The 19,444-nt window shown below is 40.3% G+C and overlaps 1 protein-coding gene across 4 annotated transcripts in view; it reads left to right on the top strand.

The window, feature by feature from the left end:
• Positions 1 to 19,444, top strand: part of DIP2C (disco interacting protein 2 homolog C) — a 319,660-nt gene that overhangs the window by 160,140 nt on the left and 140,076 nt on the right. For 2 of the 4 annotated variants that reach the window (XM_061349614.1, XM_061349622.1), the window contains exons 2-3: positions 12,279 to 12,350; positions 15,049 to 15,216. In XM_061349614.1, coding sequence (XP_061205598.1) covers positions 12,279 to 12,350; positions 15,049 to 15,216 — 240 coding nt within the window. The remainder of the gene's footprint in view (positions 1 to 12,278; positions 12,351 to 15,048; positions 15,217 to 19,444) is intronic. The other 2 variants (XM_061349630.1, XM_061349634.1) reach the window with 1 other exon arrangement.

Here is a 19,444-nt window from a genome sequence, read left to right as displayed (position 1 = left end):
AATTTCTGTATCTTGATCAAGAGTAGTTATAAGCTGGAAATGGAGAAAAACAAGAAGGATGAGAGTATGGATATCTGATTTTCCAGCTGCACAGAAGTGTAAGCCTGGAACCTAGCAGAAACTTGCAGATTTCCAAGTGCCATATTTCACAGGCACTGGAGGATAATGCCTCCTATGGGAACAGCTGCTGTGTGCTAACATCAGTATGAGCTGTCACATTAGGTCTACAATAGTGGCACGGACCTTTAAGAGCCTTTGGAGATACTACAGCTGGAAAAAAAATGGAATAGTCAAATATCGTGAAAGCTGTGGAGAACAGGGACATTGATTGTTTTTTGAGGTAATTGAAGGTATGCAACGATTTTTCCTTTCAAGTTGTTTTGCAGGCTTAAGAGAGCAGGATCTGAGTCAACCTTTGGGTAATAGAAGTCCTTGACTCAAGGGGTGCATATTTTCAGTGCTTCATAATCACTTTGTCCACATAACAGAAGAACAGCAAGCTACGTTTGGTCTTTTCTTTTCTTTTAGTAACACGGCTGGAATCAAGTTGAGTAACCAGATGATGTTAATTTATCTTGCTGTTTGAGGTCTTTCTGGAACAAAGTAGGAAAATACCATGAATACGTTTTAGGTTATTTCTTTTAAGAGCTGAATTTCAGTACTTTGGTTCATGCAGAAATTATGCTCACAACAGTTTTCAAATGTAGTTTTCTACATAGCAAAGGTGAAGTGATCTGGGTACCTTATTAACATGTATTGCAGTGCATGTATTGCAAATGCCTTTAAATAGCTGTTCATTTTATTGTATCTGGCTGTTGGATCAAATAAGCTCTCAGCAAAATGTATTTTAAAATATCAGCCTAAATTGTGTTTGTAGGCTGTAAAATAAGGATTAATTTTTTTTATTTCCTGGGACCAGAGACAGATTTCATCTACTCTTGTGTTACGAGGACAGGCGTATTCGAATATTTATGGTTGGAGATAGATCAGCCTTTTCAGCGTACATCCTCCTTAGTTTTGAAGCCCAGATGTGGATAAAAATCTGAACTGGGTTTTCTTTGAATTGCAGATTAATTGCAGTGAATATTTAGTCATATCAGGTTAGTAGGAAGGTAAGTACTTCCAAGACCGCTGCATCTTTTTAAAAACAGTTTGGATAGTGGTTATTTTATTTGAATAACAATAGAAGAAAAACTCAGTTTAATTTGCTGAAGTAGATAACTAGATAATATCAGCGCCAGCATATGAAAAGCAAAAACACTGGTGTGGGAAAGTCGACTGGTAAGAATTTGTAATTCTCAAACAATAAGTGGCATTACGAGATTTAAGAGTAGTGACTAGTAATGATGATTAGGAATGGGAAGAAAAGGTGATCTGAGACACATGTCTAATTTTAATGGGGTGAGATACTTCAGGTGCATTATAAAGGAAATATAGTGAAAGAAAGGGAGGCAAGTGGAAAACTTCGTAAAATACAACCTGAGTTGCCTTTGGTAAGGTAGGTTGTACAAGACAGGGCTGATCTCTTGCTTTGTTAAGGTAGCTCTCATTTTTAGACAATTTCAGTTTGCCTATCTGGAGACAAGCAAAGCCTGTGGTACAGGGTTAAATAGAAAACAGTTATTTCAAGAAGAGAAATGAAAAGATGCAGATCAGTGGAAAAATTGTAAAATAGGTAAAGAGAATGCTACAACAGCTTGTAATGCAAAGGAGTCCAGCTGAATTGAGTTCCAGATGGAGCTAAATCATTTTTTGAAAGGGTTTGTTATGCTTTCGTGCAGTGCAGGGGACTTCAGTGACCCAGAAGTTGCCATGTACCTGCCTGACATATTTCTAAGACCTCCCGGAAGGATAAGGCTGGTAAAATGGGAGGTCAGTTTTTCCTCAAGTGAAAGTGGGCAGTGAGGTTTGTGCATAAAAGTATAGTCCTTCCCTCCACAATACTTCTTCAGGGAAGGCATCACTTTCAGGTTGCTCTGTTGATTCTGTGTGCAGCCTCCATGTTCTGTCACACTGGTCAGCAGTTCACCACTGACCTGCAGTGGGACAAAAGGAGTAATTCAGGTGATGTGGTTTGGAGCTGGTGTCTAATGCTGTGTTGAAGTGAAGTTCTGAGGCAAAAAATTATGAACTGATTTCTTCAGAAAGACAGATCAGTATATATGTACTATGGTATTACAGTTCAGAAATCCTTGAGTGTGTGTTTTCTGTGCCTAGCAGTCATACCAGCATTACTTTTCAATGGGGTGAGAGATAGGAGAAGGGTAACATAATTTTGTGCATATTGTGGATTGTTTGGACTGTGGGATATGGATCAGAGCACATAGATCCATAGAATTCATAGTAAAATAGATCCCTAGAGTGGCTCTATAGAATGCACCTGGATGCTAACTCTTGCTGTGTTTAAGTTGTAAATGCTCTTCTGCTTGGTGAAACCTATGTTCCCAGGTAAAATAGTACTCTGGTCCATCACAGCCATCTTAGCAAGAATATAATTGAAAGCCAAGAAGAAATACTGTAGAAAGGGCTGTGGTTTTGGAAATTTAGGTGACTTATCCTATGCTTTGGACCATCTCCAGCCTGTCTCACAAAATACAGCTGGACAAGATGCCTGCTCTTAATGCATGTGTTAGATCATGTTAAAACTAAACTCTCCTCCTCTTGGAGATCTGAAGCAACACCTCACCTTTTAAATAAAACCATTGATAACCACCTTTCAGCAGGCATTCTAAGAAGGGGATTGTAAACAAAGTAGTTTCATTTTGCACAAAATAGTTACAGATCTGTTGAGATAGAGAAGAGGTAAGCAACAGTAGTGTTATTGCTGGAGCGCTCATCACTCAGAGAACTGTTTTTCACTGTGGTCTGCTGTGCTTGCATAGCAGGATGTTAGGCTGGGGGTCTGAGGGTCATTCCCCTCTGTATGCTTTTAAAATGGATAGGTTTCTATACTAGATTCTTTTTCAAAAGAAACTTAAGTTACTTTGCTGTTGTTTGGAAGCTCAAAAAAAAAGAAAACTGGGTTACTGGGGACTGCAGTGGAGGTAACAGGACTGTGGGTTAAGTTGTTGGGAGAATTGCTGATCAGAACTTGTAGATGTCTGGAGGCTTCCTCAAGCATCCTACAACATGGTTCACATTAGTTATGGTTGGGCTCCAACCAAACTCCAAGGTTTTGATAAGGTTGTGCCTTAACTGTTGGAAATGTGAAAGCAGATGGTGGAGTATATCAGGTGTTTATGGGCAATAGGGGTTTATGGTGCTTGAATGATGGTGATGGAGTTTGTGATTAAGGGGTTGAATTGAAAGTAATAGAAAGCAACTTAGTAACTGGACTTAGTAAATTACACACTATCTTTTCCAGAAGAAAATGTGAATATTGTCGTGGAAGGCACTTAGTTCCCTTCATAGCAGATTCTTCTTTTTTCATTCTTCAAAATCATATGTGTCATATAGCAAAACATTGTATACTAAAATGGTACACCAGGTTACTGAGCTTGATGGTCTCCCAAGTGATACATTTTTAAAGACATTATGGTCACTCAGCACAGTCATTATGGTAATTCATGTCCCTGCTCACAACCACTTACAACTCCTCAATATTCTTCCACAACCATTAGTGGTCTTCTGGTCGTGTGAAAAGGTTCAGTTTCAGTTTCCCCTTTCAGTTTCCTGCTTCAGTTTCCCCATGGTAGTTAAGAAATCTGGGCTTTTCCGGTTGCATGCAGCTGTCGAAATACATGGAAATTTGCATTTTCATGAAGGGGTTTGTGTTGGTTTTTTTTTTGTTTTTTTTTTTTTTTTGCATAGGAGATGTTTTATTTTTGCAAAAACTGTGGGAAGAGATTTGGACATTCTGGCATTCTAATACTATGATACAGCTGCTCTAGATACCTATTTTTTAAATCAGTGTAATGCCTTTAACCCACATTAGGCTAAAATAACAGTGTTCTAGGTAGTGCTGAAACACTTCTATTATTGACTGGCATAACTCATCTCAAACAAAAGCTCAATGGTGAACCCAAGCAAGAGGGAGAAAGTTGCGATATATCAGGTAGAAGCCATTCTTTTATTTATTTTTTTTTTCCCCAGCATATGAAAATAGTTCCATATTTCTGTTCTGAATTGAAATTTGGGAAGAGCTCTGTAGTGCGTCAAAATACTGGAAGCAAAATTGTGGATGACAGATTTAGAAATCTCTTGCTTTCTGGAAGATTTGCAGGATTTGTAGGAGTTAAAAAATAAATAATTAAAAGCACAAGGTCACAAGCAGGAGAGTTACTTTCATAGTCTGCTTCCTGGAGAAGTGGCAAAACAAGAAGTTTCCTATGAACCAATTTTATCATCTTGCTTAAATATTGCAGATTTTTTCCTTTTGGAAACCTGGGTTTATTTATGTGCCCAGAGGAGCAAACATGTTTACAGACTGGCTTTGATAATGTCTTTTTGATTTGATTTCATGCATCTATTATATGTTCCTCCTTTAGGATTTCTCCTCCTCCTCCTTTACTTGTTTGGGGTTTTTTTCCAAGACATTTTCAGGGCTGGGGAAGAATCAAGACACAAATTTGCAGTACCCAGCACAGCGCAGCGTTTATGGAAATAAGTCTGATTCCCTCTGAACTGTAAATTCTAAATAGTGCTAAGCGGAATTACTGCTGTAATTATCTTTCTTTAGGGAGCATTTCTGACTTGAAATATAAAGCCCGTCTATTAAATAACATTCATCAGGAATGTTTCCTTAGGCATACTTATCAGAATTGTATTTTATTTTTATCTTGAGCAAGATCTGACTCTGCACAGTTTGTGTTTGAGACAGGGAGAATAACTAGAGCAGGCAAATGCCTCATAGGCAACAGGAAAGCGAGTGGAGAGATGAAAGATGAGCTTCCAGCAGCTGCAAAAGGGATATACACTTCAAGGGTGCCCTATAAGCCTTATAAAGCAATAAAGCAAGGAAAACAACATTATGAAGGGTCCTAACAGCCATAAAATTCCAAAAATGGCAACGATTGCTTTCATTATATAAAGTGTTCGTTAAAGCTTTAAATAATGAAATAAACTCTGGACACTGAGAATGGAAACCTTCACTGTTCAACCAGCCTCTGTTTACTTTATAATAATCCAGGCCATAAAAGTAGTGTCGCACAAATACTCTGTTCTGGGCGAGTGCTGGGATGCCCGAGGACCACACAGTTCTCTGGCTTCAAAGGAGTGGGGTCTCCAGCAGCATGCCTGGCTTCTGGCCTGTCACCACGCCGCTGGCAGCCGCCCCTGGTGCTCAGCTCAGCCAAACGGTAGAACATCTGAGTCAGAAAATCCCAGGATTGTTTTCATTGGCTTAAATTAGGTGTTTCGGGGTTCTTTGCGGGGAGGTTTTTGTACTTTCTTCCTTCATTTGAAGCCCAGGAGTATTTGGGTATTGGAAAAATGTGCTGAAGACTTTGGGAGCAGAAAGTAAGTGGGGAAACTCATTAAGGGGTCTTCTGGGATTCCAGGTGGAGATACTGAAAAATGTCTTCTGTGTGAAATGGTTTACTACTCAGTTGTTTAAAAATGTAGAATTTTAATTAAAACTAAGAACTTCACAGATTATGCAACAGATTCTTAACTTGTCCATGAAAAGGATGGGAAGAAAGTATTTTGAACAGGAATACTTTCAAAATGCAGAAGGTCTTGTATCTGTTACTTTAGCAGTGCAAATATAGTTTACCTCATCTGTTAACAGCATAATCTGATTAAATATTTTGTCCTGAATTAGAAGCCATTTTAAAAAACATAAGCTGTAAAATACACATGGAGCACTCTTCCTTATCTGTCACTGAAATTCAGCCATTTTCTACTTTGCTTGCAAGATGCAGGAACAAAATGTATCCTTGGGGAAAAAAAAGAATTCAGCTATATGTGGGTAAAATTATCGCTGAAACCTTTCAGCTACAGTGTACTCCCCTTAAAGACACTTGAGCAGTACTGTTATTTGTGCTACTGTTTGCAGTGAGCGTGGGAGTCTGTTAATTTTTCTGCCCAGCGCCATAGTTTACCATTTGTTTCTTCATCCTGGTTCTGAGTAGTTTTCTAAGCTGCTGATGCAGTTAAACAGCTTTTAAAAAAGACATTGGAAAAGAAAACAGCTCCCCGTATGTATTTTTGTGTTCATGTACGTGTTACATGAGATATATTTGTGCAGTTTTGATATCTCTGTACTTGCTCCCTCCAAAATGAAATCCTTTGTCTCTTGGCATATTTTGGGAGACCAGACAGGGCGACTGTCTGCATCATGAGTGGGAGAAGTAAATGAGTCACAGTTCTCTTTATGAGGAGCTTTGTTTCATTCAAATCCCTCTTGCCAAGATGCTGACACTGAATTTGAGTCATCAGCAATAAACAAGTTGTACAGAAAATTGAATCTTTACAGGGCAGAAAATCATGAGAAGGAAAGGCACTCACCGGCAAGCTCTGTGTTAGTCTGTGTTGGAGAGAAGTTATTGGTTGCATTATTTCCCATGGCAGATTTTTCTATAAGTGCCTTAAACTAATTCGAAGTCCCAGCCCGAAATTTCATTTTGAAACATGCATGTGTAGTGAAAACCATCAGTCAGGCTTTGAGATGACTGAACATGAAATTGAGTTTTCACTGCACCAAACATTATTGTAGTCCCTGGTTTAATCATTAGCTTTTCACCTGTGCTGTGTCCAGAAGGACTGAGATCAGTGAGAGGTGCTGGCATCCTCCAGGAGAAAGGAAAGATTTGGGGAAATTTATCTTGGGTTTTGTTTAGGTTTTTTCCCCTGTATAATGCAGTTATCTTTTGCCTGAATAAGTTTACTTCATATATCATGGTAGCAGTCATCAGGACTGGCCATGTTTGTGTTCAGGAAGTGATAAGAGATCAGCTAATATATACTTCAGTTGAAAGCAAAACTTCTGTACTGTATCGACTTCAAGCATTTTACTTTCATGAAAGTAGCACAGCACCTTATTTGTCTGTGGTACCAACATTTCTAACCACTCAGCTTTTAAAGTGTAAATACTTTAAAGAAGGGTGGCAATGTACAGATATTTTCATGTGGAATTATTTTCACATTCAGTGACCTCCCCCTCAACCAAATGCTGCAAGTCAGTATTTTGGTGATAATCTACAGTGTGCTTTTTAATTATTTGTGTTTTAAGGTGTGGTTCCATGATCAGTCTAGAAAGTGACATGTAAATGAGTGGAGATGACTCATGGAGGGGCCAGGAAATGGGAATGACTTCAATTTACAGGTGTTTCTTACTCCTCAAAATGTCTTGTACAATGGGGAGTATTCCCAAGGGGCTCTCTATTACCTAGAGTTCCCTTCTTGCCTCTGGTGAGCATATGTGCTGTGTTTATGTTGCTCTGACCTGCCTCCCCTGTCTTTGCCACATCATCTTTGTAAAGAGGAATAAATCCAACACTGTTGAAGGAAAGAGAAAAATACAGTAAATTTTCAGAGATAACGCAAACAGTAGCAGTTGTGGTGAGCATAGTCGAATGAACTGTCACTACAGCACAACTTTGCTAAATATAGATACAAAATACTACTTGTCTCTGAGCGCCGATGTAGGAGAGCATTGCCATCTGCAACTTGGGAAGTTGCAGAAACAGGGGCACAAATCACAAGTAAAGAGATGACAGTAGGATTACAGAGTACCACTGCCTTGGTCCTGTACCCTGCTCAAGCAGGCAACATTCTTCCTTGGAGGGTTGGATGGTCTTTTCATTTGTGCTGTCCCTTTCATTGCAAAAGTGGTATTTTCCCTCTTGTGCCCGAAGAGATTCTGAAAGACTAGAAATAAGAAATGAACTTGCCTTGTGGAAGGAGGGTCAGTGTACTTCATGCCTCTTGTTCAGCAGTCCTTGACAGTCAATTTTAAAGAAGGATGGGGAAAAAATGAGGTTAAAATTTCTTCACTGTCTGTGAGTTCAGATTTCTCAGGCTTGTGTTTTGCTCTGCCCTGCTGACCCTTGGACACAGTACTCTCCAGGGTACACATCTGTGCCCCTCAATGGTGGTAATCCTTGCAGATCACCAGTGGAGGTGAGGAGGAAAATGGCAACATGTTCAGAGGAAAAAAATCTGGAGAGTGCTGATGATGGAGGCCAAAATCCTTGGGTGCAGTGAAGCAAATACAGCCTGAGGGGAGAGAGGGAGAGGAGGGCCTGGGACCAGCTTTGGGATGAAGCTGAGAAGTAGCGAAGCAGGTCAGAGCACCTGGGAGCAGAGCCAGAACTAGGCGATGGGGCGAGAGCCAAGGAAGGAGACATAGGAGAGGGCTGCAGGGAGTTGCTAAATGGAGGTGCCACCTTTCAGCTGGTTGACATTATGTGATGGTTTCTTGTCCCAGGAGGCCTATCCTAAAAGATCCCTGCAGCCATGTGTTCTTTCTGCTTCTGTATGCTCATAATGTTGGAGTCTTTACATCACCCCTCCATCCATGGCCTGGCCTTTCTTTTTTAACCCACTGACAGTCTTGTCCCTGAGCATTGCACCATGGCTCAGAAATGCCACATTAAAGTAGGCAAAGGTGTCATGAGAAGAAAGCTAGAGAATGGTGCAACAAGAAGATCTAGATATTGAGGGGCTTTGAAGAGTTTGCTCATGTAGTCAATAAAAAAAACTATCTTCCCTAAAGACATTGTGGGTGAGACACTTTTTCCTCCTGTCTTCCGAGGTGGACTTTGAATGCATGCAGTACTGAGAGTCTGATGGCTTTTCAGGAAGGGTTTCAGGAGAATAAGGGTTAATTAAAAACAGAAAGGGAGCATGACTCCTCTACTGTCATGGCAAGGAAGTATAGTACATCTAATCCTGTGGATACTCTACAAAAGTTAAGCCTAAATTCAGTAGTGTAGTGTGGAAGAACATGAACTAGGCGGGCCTAACTGTAAAGGGATCTGTTCCTCAGGTGATACTTGTAAAATTATTGCATTAATAGATCCATTGATTAATGCATTCATTTCAGGATTGAAGGGCATAGACCAAAGGTCTTCAGACTATGTTCAGAAAACTGAGTGAATGGTAATTCATAAGAGCAGAGTTTAAGCTCATTTAGCTTTTGGTGAGCTGTGATTAGTATATATTAGGAGCTTACATAAGGAGCTCAACACAGCTTTGAAATGTAGTAGTTTTGCATGTGTTGTAATAATATTTTAATGGTTAATCAGTTGTGGTTTATATTCTGAAGTCAGCCTACCTGAAAGAATACAAATTAATACAAATACCGTTAATCCTGATAAATAAAGCGTAGTACTTCCCCAGACTGTATGATACAGTTGACTCCCTTCCACCTCAGAATGGTAATAGTATTACTGCAATGAAAATGTTGGTGATTTTGTATTTCAAAGAATCGTGGAATAGTTAGGGTTGGAAAGGACCTTAAGATCATCAAGTTCCAACCCCCCTGCCATGGGCAGGGGCACCTCACACTAAACCATGTCACCCAAGGCTCTGTCCGACCTGGCCTTGAACACTGCCAGGGATTGAGCATTTACAACTTCCCTGAGCATTTACAACCCATTCCAGTGCCTCACCACCCTAATAAGAAAGAACTTTCTCCTTATATCCAATCTAAACTGCCCCTGTTTATGTTTTAACCCATTACCCCATGTCCTATCACTACAGTTCCTAATGAAGAGTCCCTCCCCAGCATCCTTGTAGGCCCTCTTCAGATACTGGAAAGCTGCTATGAGGTCTCCAAACAGCTTCTCTTCTCCAGGCTGAGCAGCCCCAACTTTCTCAGCCTGTCTTCATACAGGAAGTGCTCCAACCCTTTTGCTTTTACATGTTTTTTAGATTTGGTTACCAGGGAAATGATGGGCATGATTATAAAGGGATTAGTGATAAATCTAAATGAATTTGCTCTTTGCTTCTGGAAGTTGAAATATTTTCATGTTAAATTGTCTTAAAAATCATTTTATTGATTTTTGTTGTTTGGTGGAGACAGTGGTCTGTGGGAAGAGTCACCATCGTTTCTTCTCAGAATAATTCCTTTACGTACTGAACTTCAATAGTGAGTCTGGATACCAGTGTGAATGAAAACTTGCTATTAACAAGCGGTGACACTTGATATTTATCTTTTCCACGTATGTGTCGAAGAAATTTCTTGTTCTCTGCATTTCTTTCCATTAAGGACAATCTAGATTTAGAAACTAGTGGAAGAAACTTCTGTTGCAGGAATGGATGCAGGTTGCATGAGCATTGTCTAGAATCTCTAGGTGAAGATAGCGATTTGTGTGTGTATGTGCTACCCTTTGTGTGGAAGAGTAACCAATAGTTAAGCACCTGTTAATAGTTTCTTGTTTAAAATGGCATTGCCCACTGACACACCACAATGGAGCTGTGGTTCTCCATATCTCTGTTCTCTTTAAAGAGCATTAGTAAAATAAACTGATTTGTACTCAAATTTAGTATTGATGAACATGGGAAATTAATGGTAATTTGTTTAGTAAAACTTCAAAAGAAAATTTGTTCAGATTTCATAGTTTTCAAATAGAAATAAACATTTTTTTTCTCTAAAACATTTTAATGAGGTGGTAACTTTAGGTACTGTCTGATCGTGAGAAGCTGGTGATTGCAGTGGAAAGAGAACTTGTTCACTAGTTTGAACACATGCCAGAAGTATTCAAAATGGGAAGAAATGTACTTGAAGAGTCAGTGGGTTTGAACTTTAAAAGCTTAGGTCCTCTTGCCAAGTCTGCCACTTCTTCTCTGTGTAAATAGGGGACGGTTATCATTTGAAGTGCTTCACTCCCACTTTCCTCATTTAAAAACACAGATATTTTAGGTGATTTCTTTTGTGGAGCAGCTCGAGATACGGTAGCAAAGAGGATAGGTGTTATTTTAAGCACTGTTTTTAACCAGCAGTGAGAGGTTGGCTCAGGACACTGGCAAAGAAATTCTGCATCCGTATTCCTTATTGGAACCATCCCCAAGAAAAGGTCTCTTACTGAGGAACAGCATTTGAAGATCTTTTCATGTAATTACGGATTACAGATGAGCCCACAGGAAGCTCTGTTTACCTTGGTGCTAATGTAGCATCCATTTACCAGAGTGACTGGGGTTGAAATGAGTGTGTGGTTGTCTTGGCAAATGGTTTCTTAAGGTGAAGGTTGAACATGGGGATGGAAGAGCATGAAAAGGCACATGTTGCTGTATCTAGCAGGAAATTACTGCCAAAGCTCCACTTAATTTTGTGGCTTCTGCCTCCTTAGCCCTCAACTGTTCACAAATATACAAGTCCAGTAATGCAACTCAACTTTAACTGGATGGTGTGTCTTACAGTAACAGATGTGCTTATTGAATGGGCAGGGAATATGCTGTTATTTCACTCTTCTTAGCATCTAAAGTAGCATATATTGAATTTAATACATACATATATGTCTGTGCACATATGTTCACACATTTGGAAAGAAGAATCTGGATACTTGAATTACATCTGAACAAGTATTTTAATTATTAAAGGTAGCGCTAGAGCTCCAAAGCCAGGACTGTGTAACAGCTGTGGTGCCAAACCTCTCCTGAACTCTAATAACAACTAAAAGTATATATTTGCTCCACATATCTAATTATCCATCTCTTCCTTTTAGGAAACTTTTAATCCTTACATTAAAAAAAGTTACCTGAGTGCACAGCGAAGGGTCATATAAATTGAATATAAGAAATTCAAGCATTTATCTTGAAAGGAGATTTAATTGGAAAGTCAGGCAAAGAGTCCTTATGGTTCTGTTTTCTAGTGGAGCTGTGGTAGATTCGGTTTGGTTTTGTTCCTTTCAGTACTGCTTAGAAATCAGCTAAAACGTTTATATTGCAGAAATGATACAGCAGCAATTCCAAGTCTTTTGTGCCTTACATGCTTGATTAGAAAAATCCCATTAATGATAGAAAATGCTAATCAGCGATGTGTTTTGCCAGCCACTGCAGGCCCACGCTCTCTGTATAATCCATTGTTTATTAACCTAATGAAGGTCATTGTAGCTTTTGAAAGCTGTGTGACAGCATATCAAAATGGTTTTAAAACTCTGCCCTGGACTCTGGTGCTGGAATAAATCAAGGCTGGGTATTTACTTGTCAGAATGGCTCTGGCATAAATGAGTTTTTTCTGGGTGGAATGAGCGTACTGTGCTTTTCATTTGTTCATTATAATTGTCAAGACAGACAAACAGTGCAGTGGTGGCTAAGCTGATGGTGCTGCCATTAAGCAGATAGACATTGTCTTTATCCACATCTTATTGATTTTCCTTTTCTTTTCTTGGCAGGTGACATCACACAGAAGGGATATGAAAAGAAGAGATCAAAATTAATTGGGGCCTATCTGCCACAGCCTCCCGGTACGTATATCTGCGCTTGCAATATATGAAGATGTCAAGCATACTGATAGTTGCCACAATAAAAATCCACATCTTTGAAGAAACACATGTGGCAAAAACAAAGCTATTGTTATGCAGAAAAAGCTTATTCCATCCATTTTATGTGTATTTTGATATATATGTCTGCTTTGATGTGTGTGTACATTTTTTGCATACGTTGATGTGGTTTGGCAGTCATGTCTGCAGAATCAGCCTAGGTTTGTTAGAGAGGCATTGTTTGTTAGAAGTAATGCAGAAATACAGAGGAAAATGTGATCTTCTAACTCATTAAGATCTCGGCCGTGTAAAGTTTTCTGAACAGAGGTATACACAAGAGTGGAAGAGAACCTTGGAGCTTTGTACCTTCCTCCATTTCTGAGTTTCCTGTCCAAGTCTCTCTTTTGAAGGCATTAGAGAGACCAGGAACATCCCTAGAGCTTGTCCTGTAATGCTTACGCAGCCAATCCTTTACACATACATGGTCTCAACACTGAAGGATGGGTTTCATGTCCTTGCCCAAAAGGTGTAAAAATATCTTCAAACTAATAATGGATTGTTTCATTGAAATTATTTCATGTATATAAGTAAGAACCTTTCAGAGTTCTTTCAGTCTCCAAAGGCACTGGATCATGAAGCTGAACATGTAGTTGTAGATACTGATGTAGGACTCCATTTTATGTTGGCCTCAGAGGACCATGCCCCATGCATTTGCGGCATCTCACTCACCTTACAACGGCTCCACTTGGACTTGGCTGTCCTGGTTTTGTTGCAGGCCTGGGAGCTAGTTTTTTTGTTCTTTTTATATAATCCCACCTTTTTGGTGAACTTGGTTGTTTGCTATTTGAATTGCTCATGTGTGAAGACAATGACTTGTTCTGTCTTCTTCAGGCGTATATATATATATATATCTAACTCCATAGTAGAATGGTATTTTTTGTGCCTTTGGATTTCTCTTTGTCTGCTCCACTGGTGGGAATTCCCAAAACACTTTCTGAAGTGATACAGCGTGATTTGACGGTGTCTGTGACATTTCCTAGCCATTGGGAGCCATTAGAGAATAAAACAAATAAAATGAACAGAATTACAATACCAGAGGTGCAGTTATTAAATTTCTGAATATTTATTGGTCTGACCAGACTATCAGACATATAATAGTCTTCACAGTATGTTCTCATGAGATCTACTTAGGTTTACTGAATTACTGACAAACTGTTGCTCACAGTAATACTCAACACAGTGGTGCAGTTCATACCAGTATTTGTTTATACAATCAGGTGCACCTTTTTTTTCTTCACACAAGAAAATACAGCTTTTTCTCCAGAACCATCACCAGAACCATAGTCTTCTGGTCAAACTGTATCCATGGCTGAAGCTGCTGGACATTCATCGTATGTGTAATGATGAAAGAGAGAAGGTGGAGAACCCTCCGAGATCATCTTTCAAGGTCTCTGTTGTGACATGTGGAAGGTGTCCCTGCCTGTGGCACAGGAGGGTGGAACCAGATGATCTTTGAGGTCCCTTCCAAACCAAACCATTCTGTGATTCTATATTAGTTTTCCAGTGTAAGACACAGCAGAGAAATCTCTGTAAGCCAGTCCTATAGAGGGGTTCATTCAGTAGTTTGAAGAGGTCATGATTGAGGTTGTAACTGATTTAGGGCTGTTTTGAAGATAGACTCAAATAGAGCAAACAGTTTCTGCTTTACCTTTTTCCTAGCAAATCCTACACTAGGAATGTGGGATATGGATGAGTAAAAGAAGATTATAATAGGATGAAGAGGAAAAGTATTGAAATTTTGTCCACTGTTTTCTTGTGCGTACATCAAGCTCAATCATTTAGCTGATGGCTAAATGAATTATTCCGTTATAGTGGAAGACACTGCTTCTACTGTATTAAAGTACTTTCCTCCAGAAACTGATAATATTTGTGCTTGGGTCTTTGCTGTCTTTGTACTTTTTGTTTGTTTTGTTGTGTTATCTTTCGGACAAGACTTGAAACACTTCAGTTTGATGTTCTCCTTCTAAGACTTGACTCATCTGAATGGATCAAGGTCCCCGCTCATTAGGAAGCGGGATATGAATCCTTTCCAAGAAAAAAATAGGGTAACAAAACAGACACTGCCTTTTGTAGGCCTCTGTTAGTATCTACCACATACATGACCAGTTAAGGTTTTGGTGGTTTGGGGGATTTTGGAGGTGGTTTTTGTGGGTTTTTTTGTGGTTTTTTTGTGTTTATTTTTTTTTTTTTAATAATTGTTTTGATGAGGAACTGCAAGAATTTAGAAGCTTTGGTGGTCTTGGATCTTACTAGTAAAAGGGAATAGATGTTTTAGGGATCTGACAGTACGGAAACGGACATGGCTCTTTCGCTTGGATTTGAGTCGTTGGGGCCGGGCAGGGATTTGCATTCTGTGACAGCATTCAACAAACTAAAGGAAATCCAAAGGCAGTTCCCCTCTGTTGGGACATCCAGTCCTCTCGCTGCACCTTTGCTAACATTACTAACGCCCATGTTGGCAGAGTGGAACATTGCCCCGCGTTGGCTCCGTGAGTGTCCTGTGGTGTCTGTGCGTGCGTGTGCGTGTGTGCTCTACTGCATGGGGGCAGCAGCTCCATTCGTTGCTGTAACAAATGTAAAAAAACTAAACGTGAATTAATTAGTTTTTTTCAACTTGTTACAGCAGCGAATGGAGCTGCCGCGGTACGGTGTAGACTGCAACACAGTGAAGGAGCTGCCAGAAGAATGCTCCGCACTGCCAACATTGGTGTCTGTGACATCCGGGAAGCGGCCGCTAGAGAGAGAGCAGCCAGCACAGCAGGAAACCGGCCTCTCTTTTATTTTCGTTTTGGTGAGCACAATGAATATATCTTTTCCAGTCCGTATCCCTCTGTAACTGCGCCTCATCTGGAAGCCTCTAGTAGACACCTACATCAATAGGATACACCAGGAGCTGCCAGTTACAGGCAGGACAACCAAAGGACAACATCTGGAAGGCCGTGACCAACTTTTGTCTGCCTAAGAATGAAGTGATGGGAAGGGCGAAGGAATTGTCCTTCTTAGTAACACTTGAACATGTTACTGTCTCTCTAGCTTCTATACCATGGATTCGTCAGAGGAGTTTGCATACAGTAAGCTGGTGAAAGGCAGGAAGGCATATGTTTATAATTCTCTTTTTGGCACTGCCTTTTTACAGAGCACTGGACAGGTCTAAGTCCACCAAAATCCAGAGGAAGCTGTAAAAATCTAAACACCCCTAATTCTGTGCTATTTTCAAGTAGAGAGCTCTGTTTGAATTCCTCTCACATCCAAACCATTCAGAAACAGACTGACTTTTAGGAACAGGCATCAGGCTGGTAGAGCAGACAAGAGGAAGAACAGTCTGCGGGGCTACGTGTTTGCAGTCTGGATCAGCAAGGCATGACCCCAGCCATGCCTGCATAGCCATGCCCTTCAGCAGATACCTGTCCTGCCTTCTGGGGTTGGCCTGTGGCTGGTGGCAGTCAGTCTGCTCCTACTCTGTGGGTTTGTAGCAAGGCTGCAGAGGATTCACAGCCCCTCAAGACAGCAGATTTTCTCTTGCCAACCGTGTGGGCACGTAGAGGACATCACATCTTGCCTGTGTGCTGGTCCACACTCCAGAAGGCAGTCTAGACATGGTGTACAATGTAGTTAGAGGGAAGATAAGATTTGCAGTTCTGTCTGGACAAGACAGCCCTATAAAAAGATTATCCCTTTGAGAAGCCCTTCCTTGCGCATTTTCTAACCAGTTTGTTGTTATACTTTGGAGGAGGAAATCCATATTGGATCTTTATGTTGTCTGTATTTCTCCACTTACATGGGCCTTACAGGTTCCCTCGGACTGACATGATTAACTTCCTCCACCTAAGATTTTTGGAAAATAGGAATAATTAAGTTGCAATTCCAGGTTTCACAGAATTAATGATATGAAATCACCTAAGTGCTAAATGTAGGCAGTAGAAGTGTTGGCTTCTTTTATAAACACACATCATAAACACACATACATATATGGTCTTTTTGTTGTGCTCATTGAAATACTGTCATTTTAGAAAGGGAGAGCAGTTTCTTTTCAGGAATGGGAGTAATGATAAGTGGAGCTGGGCAACCAAGTGATTGATACTCTACCAGGTGATGTGGGAGTTCACTTTTAGGCTCCTAGTTTTTGGCAGGACAGTCCCAGAGAGTGTTTTGTCACAGATGCTGTACAGCAAACATGCATCAAGTCTGACACATGGAGGACGTGCAGGATCTGCTGCACATCTGCAGGTTGACTCTGTGGTGCACGCACAATAGGTCTGACACATCCAGATGCTGCACAGACTGCACATATGCAAAGGACATTTGTACTGCTCCAGACGGGCTGTCGAACATCCAGCAATCCGGAACGGATATGCTGCGTTTGGCAGTGTTAATGGGAGAAAGGACAGGGGGAGCCCCCTTTTTCGTTCCCATTAAATCCCCACCTGCTTTAACTTAGGGAGATGAAAGTACAGCTTTGTTTCCTCTAAATGCTTTCTCAGGAGGTCAGTTTGTAGCTGGAGATGCTCTGTGCAGAGTAGTTTTTACTTTTCTTAGTGTACCCATGTGTCAGACAGCTAAAAATAGTAGTGAATCTGGACCTTTATATCTGTACGTATATCCCAGTCTCTCTAGTGCTGTGACCTTTCTCTTGCTGCCTCTGTAGAGCAGCCATGAGAGTCAGGAACTGAGAGTAACCGCTGAAACTGGCTTTGATTTCAGAATACCTGTCTGCAGATTATCTTGATTAGATCAGTCAGTTCTGGGTAAGATAACATGGACAGCTGCTTGCACGCTATTAAAAGAAACCCTTCCTAGAAGAAAAGTAACTAAATTACCTGCAACCCCCATAAGCTGTGTTTTTTCCCAATTTGCTTCCAGTCTTTTGCCAGGAAATTTGATTATTCATTCACAGAACAGAGATGATGTTGTTATCAATTAAGCTTTGCCCCTAACAGCTTAGACATGGGTGGTTCATTCTCTCTTAATCAAGTGCTGTGTCTACACTAGATTGCTTTCTGTAATTTCCCATCATTGGTACCACCAGTGCAGCTCTATTTGTAGCATAACCATGTAGACCAGTCACCAGTGCTTTATTTATTATGGCTAATAAACTTGTGAGATGTGGTATTTTAGAGCCACCCGCTGCTCCTTTCACAAGCCTAGAGACAGATCACTGCATCTCCTGCTGCTGGAGCCCCAACAGCACCAGCACAGGGAGATTTCAAGCTATGCGGTGCAGAGGAGATAATACATTGGTACTGAAGATGCCTTTACCTTACCAAGAAACAATTTTCTGTAGAATTACAGGAACCGATTTCCATAGCCTCTGTTATTAACATGACATATATATGTGTAATGTGTGCATACATTTGCATACTTCTCTATGTTTACGCTTGCATACATTTGCTTTCAGCTGTCCCTGCTGCTACCCCTTTGGGCACTCCAAGTCAACTTGGTGATTACAATTTCATTTTCTCTTCCACAAGACATTATTTGGATTGCAAAGATTGCCAGGAAGTGTTTAAACGAAGCACGATTCTGGAATTCAAAAAATACCCCTCATGTTTTCACTTTATTAATAATGAGTATTCCTATCACATCTGTCTTCCTAATTCTTGAAGATCTTATCAGGGGATAATGATGATGGGGCATTTCAAAGCATGTATGTGTGTTGAGAACTTTAATGTCTTTGAAAGGCATATGTATTGCACAACTCAAGGACACATTTCTGAAACCTGTGTGACAGATGTTTCAAAGATGAGAAACTCTGGCACACAGATGAACACTTAGTAAGTGTCGTTTTTTAAAAAGGATTTTGATTTGAACTGGTGGGTGCCTGGCAGAGCCTGGTCTGTTTAAAAACGAAGGTTCTGAAAGGATCTGTGATCTACCCCCTGAGGCCACCAATAAAGCATGATAGTTACTGCTTCCCTTTTGCTGTGCCCAGAGCCCAGTTACCAGCTTATGCATTCTTTGTTTTCTAATGGCACCTCTGTTTCCTATCTAGCAGTAAGACCTCATAATATTAAATGTTGTCCAAGCAGAGCAAAAAACGCCTTCCTTCAAAGACTTTACACCCTAATAGTAAAGCCAAAAAAATGTGTGTAAGGGAAGAAAAGAGTACATGATGAAATCAGTAATGTGGGTAGTGGTTTCAGTACTCATCATGATGGCTTTTTTGGGAAGCATATTTTTAGTACACATCAGAGTCAGGGTGTTTTTCAAAGAATTTGAAAAATTTCTGTGAAATATCTATTGATGTTTGTGAAGACCATCTGTGAAATATAAGAGCATAGAAGGAAACATGAAGATGTTGGTCTAATATTCTGACACAGAAAAGGCGGCTCAGTCAGAGGATAAAAGGAAATATACCACTGGGGGCCTTGATACAACGCTTATCTGGGCTGGAGCAGAGGAGGTGGATCCAGTGAAGGCACATGAAGAGCTGGGTGCTGCTGTCAAAATGAGAAACTGCTGGAATTCACAACACTGGCCAAATTAGTCTGCAGTGTAAGTTGAACAGAACATTGATGAACGTGTTTGCTGTGTGGATAGGTAGCCTTTTTCTACATATACTCCAAAGAGCATCTTCAGATGGTACGCTGAAGCTGTGGAACTGTCTAGAGAAAAATTGAAATCAAACATCACATCAAACAAACATCGAATGTCCACCATCACTGAGATAATGGAGAGAAAAAAGAAGTCCACAGTAGCCATGCAAAGCTTGAACTGAAAGGTAAAGCTTTCAAGGAAATGCTGTAGGGAAAATCAAGATTGCAATAAAGAACAATTAGAAGTATGTGCATTGTTTGAAATTAGAACCAAGGGCAGGAGAAAGTGTGAAAGCTCACCTGTGAAGGAAAGATTGTTAATTAAACATATCTAATAAGAAATGCCATTTTCTCCAGACTTATCTGTCAGAAAGCGGTTCCACTTTCCTGAATAGCTTTGGTGAGGAGTATCACATTTTAAATCTCCTTTGGCTTATCCAGTGAATTAATTACTGAGATGTACACTTGATGGGAAGAGTGAAGTGC

Source organism: Neopsephotus bourkii, unplaced genomic scaffold (genome assembly GCF_033783945.1).
Source record: "Neopsephotus bourkii isolate Nb327-2 ecotype Australia unplaced genomic scaffold, CSIRO-AGI_Nbou_v1 NB_53, whole genome shotgun sequence".
NCBI lineage: Eukaryota > Metazoa > Chordata > Aves > Psittaciformes > Psittacidae > Neopsephotus > Neopsephotus bourkii.
This window is presented reverse-complemented; position numbering and strand designations above follow the sequence as displayed.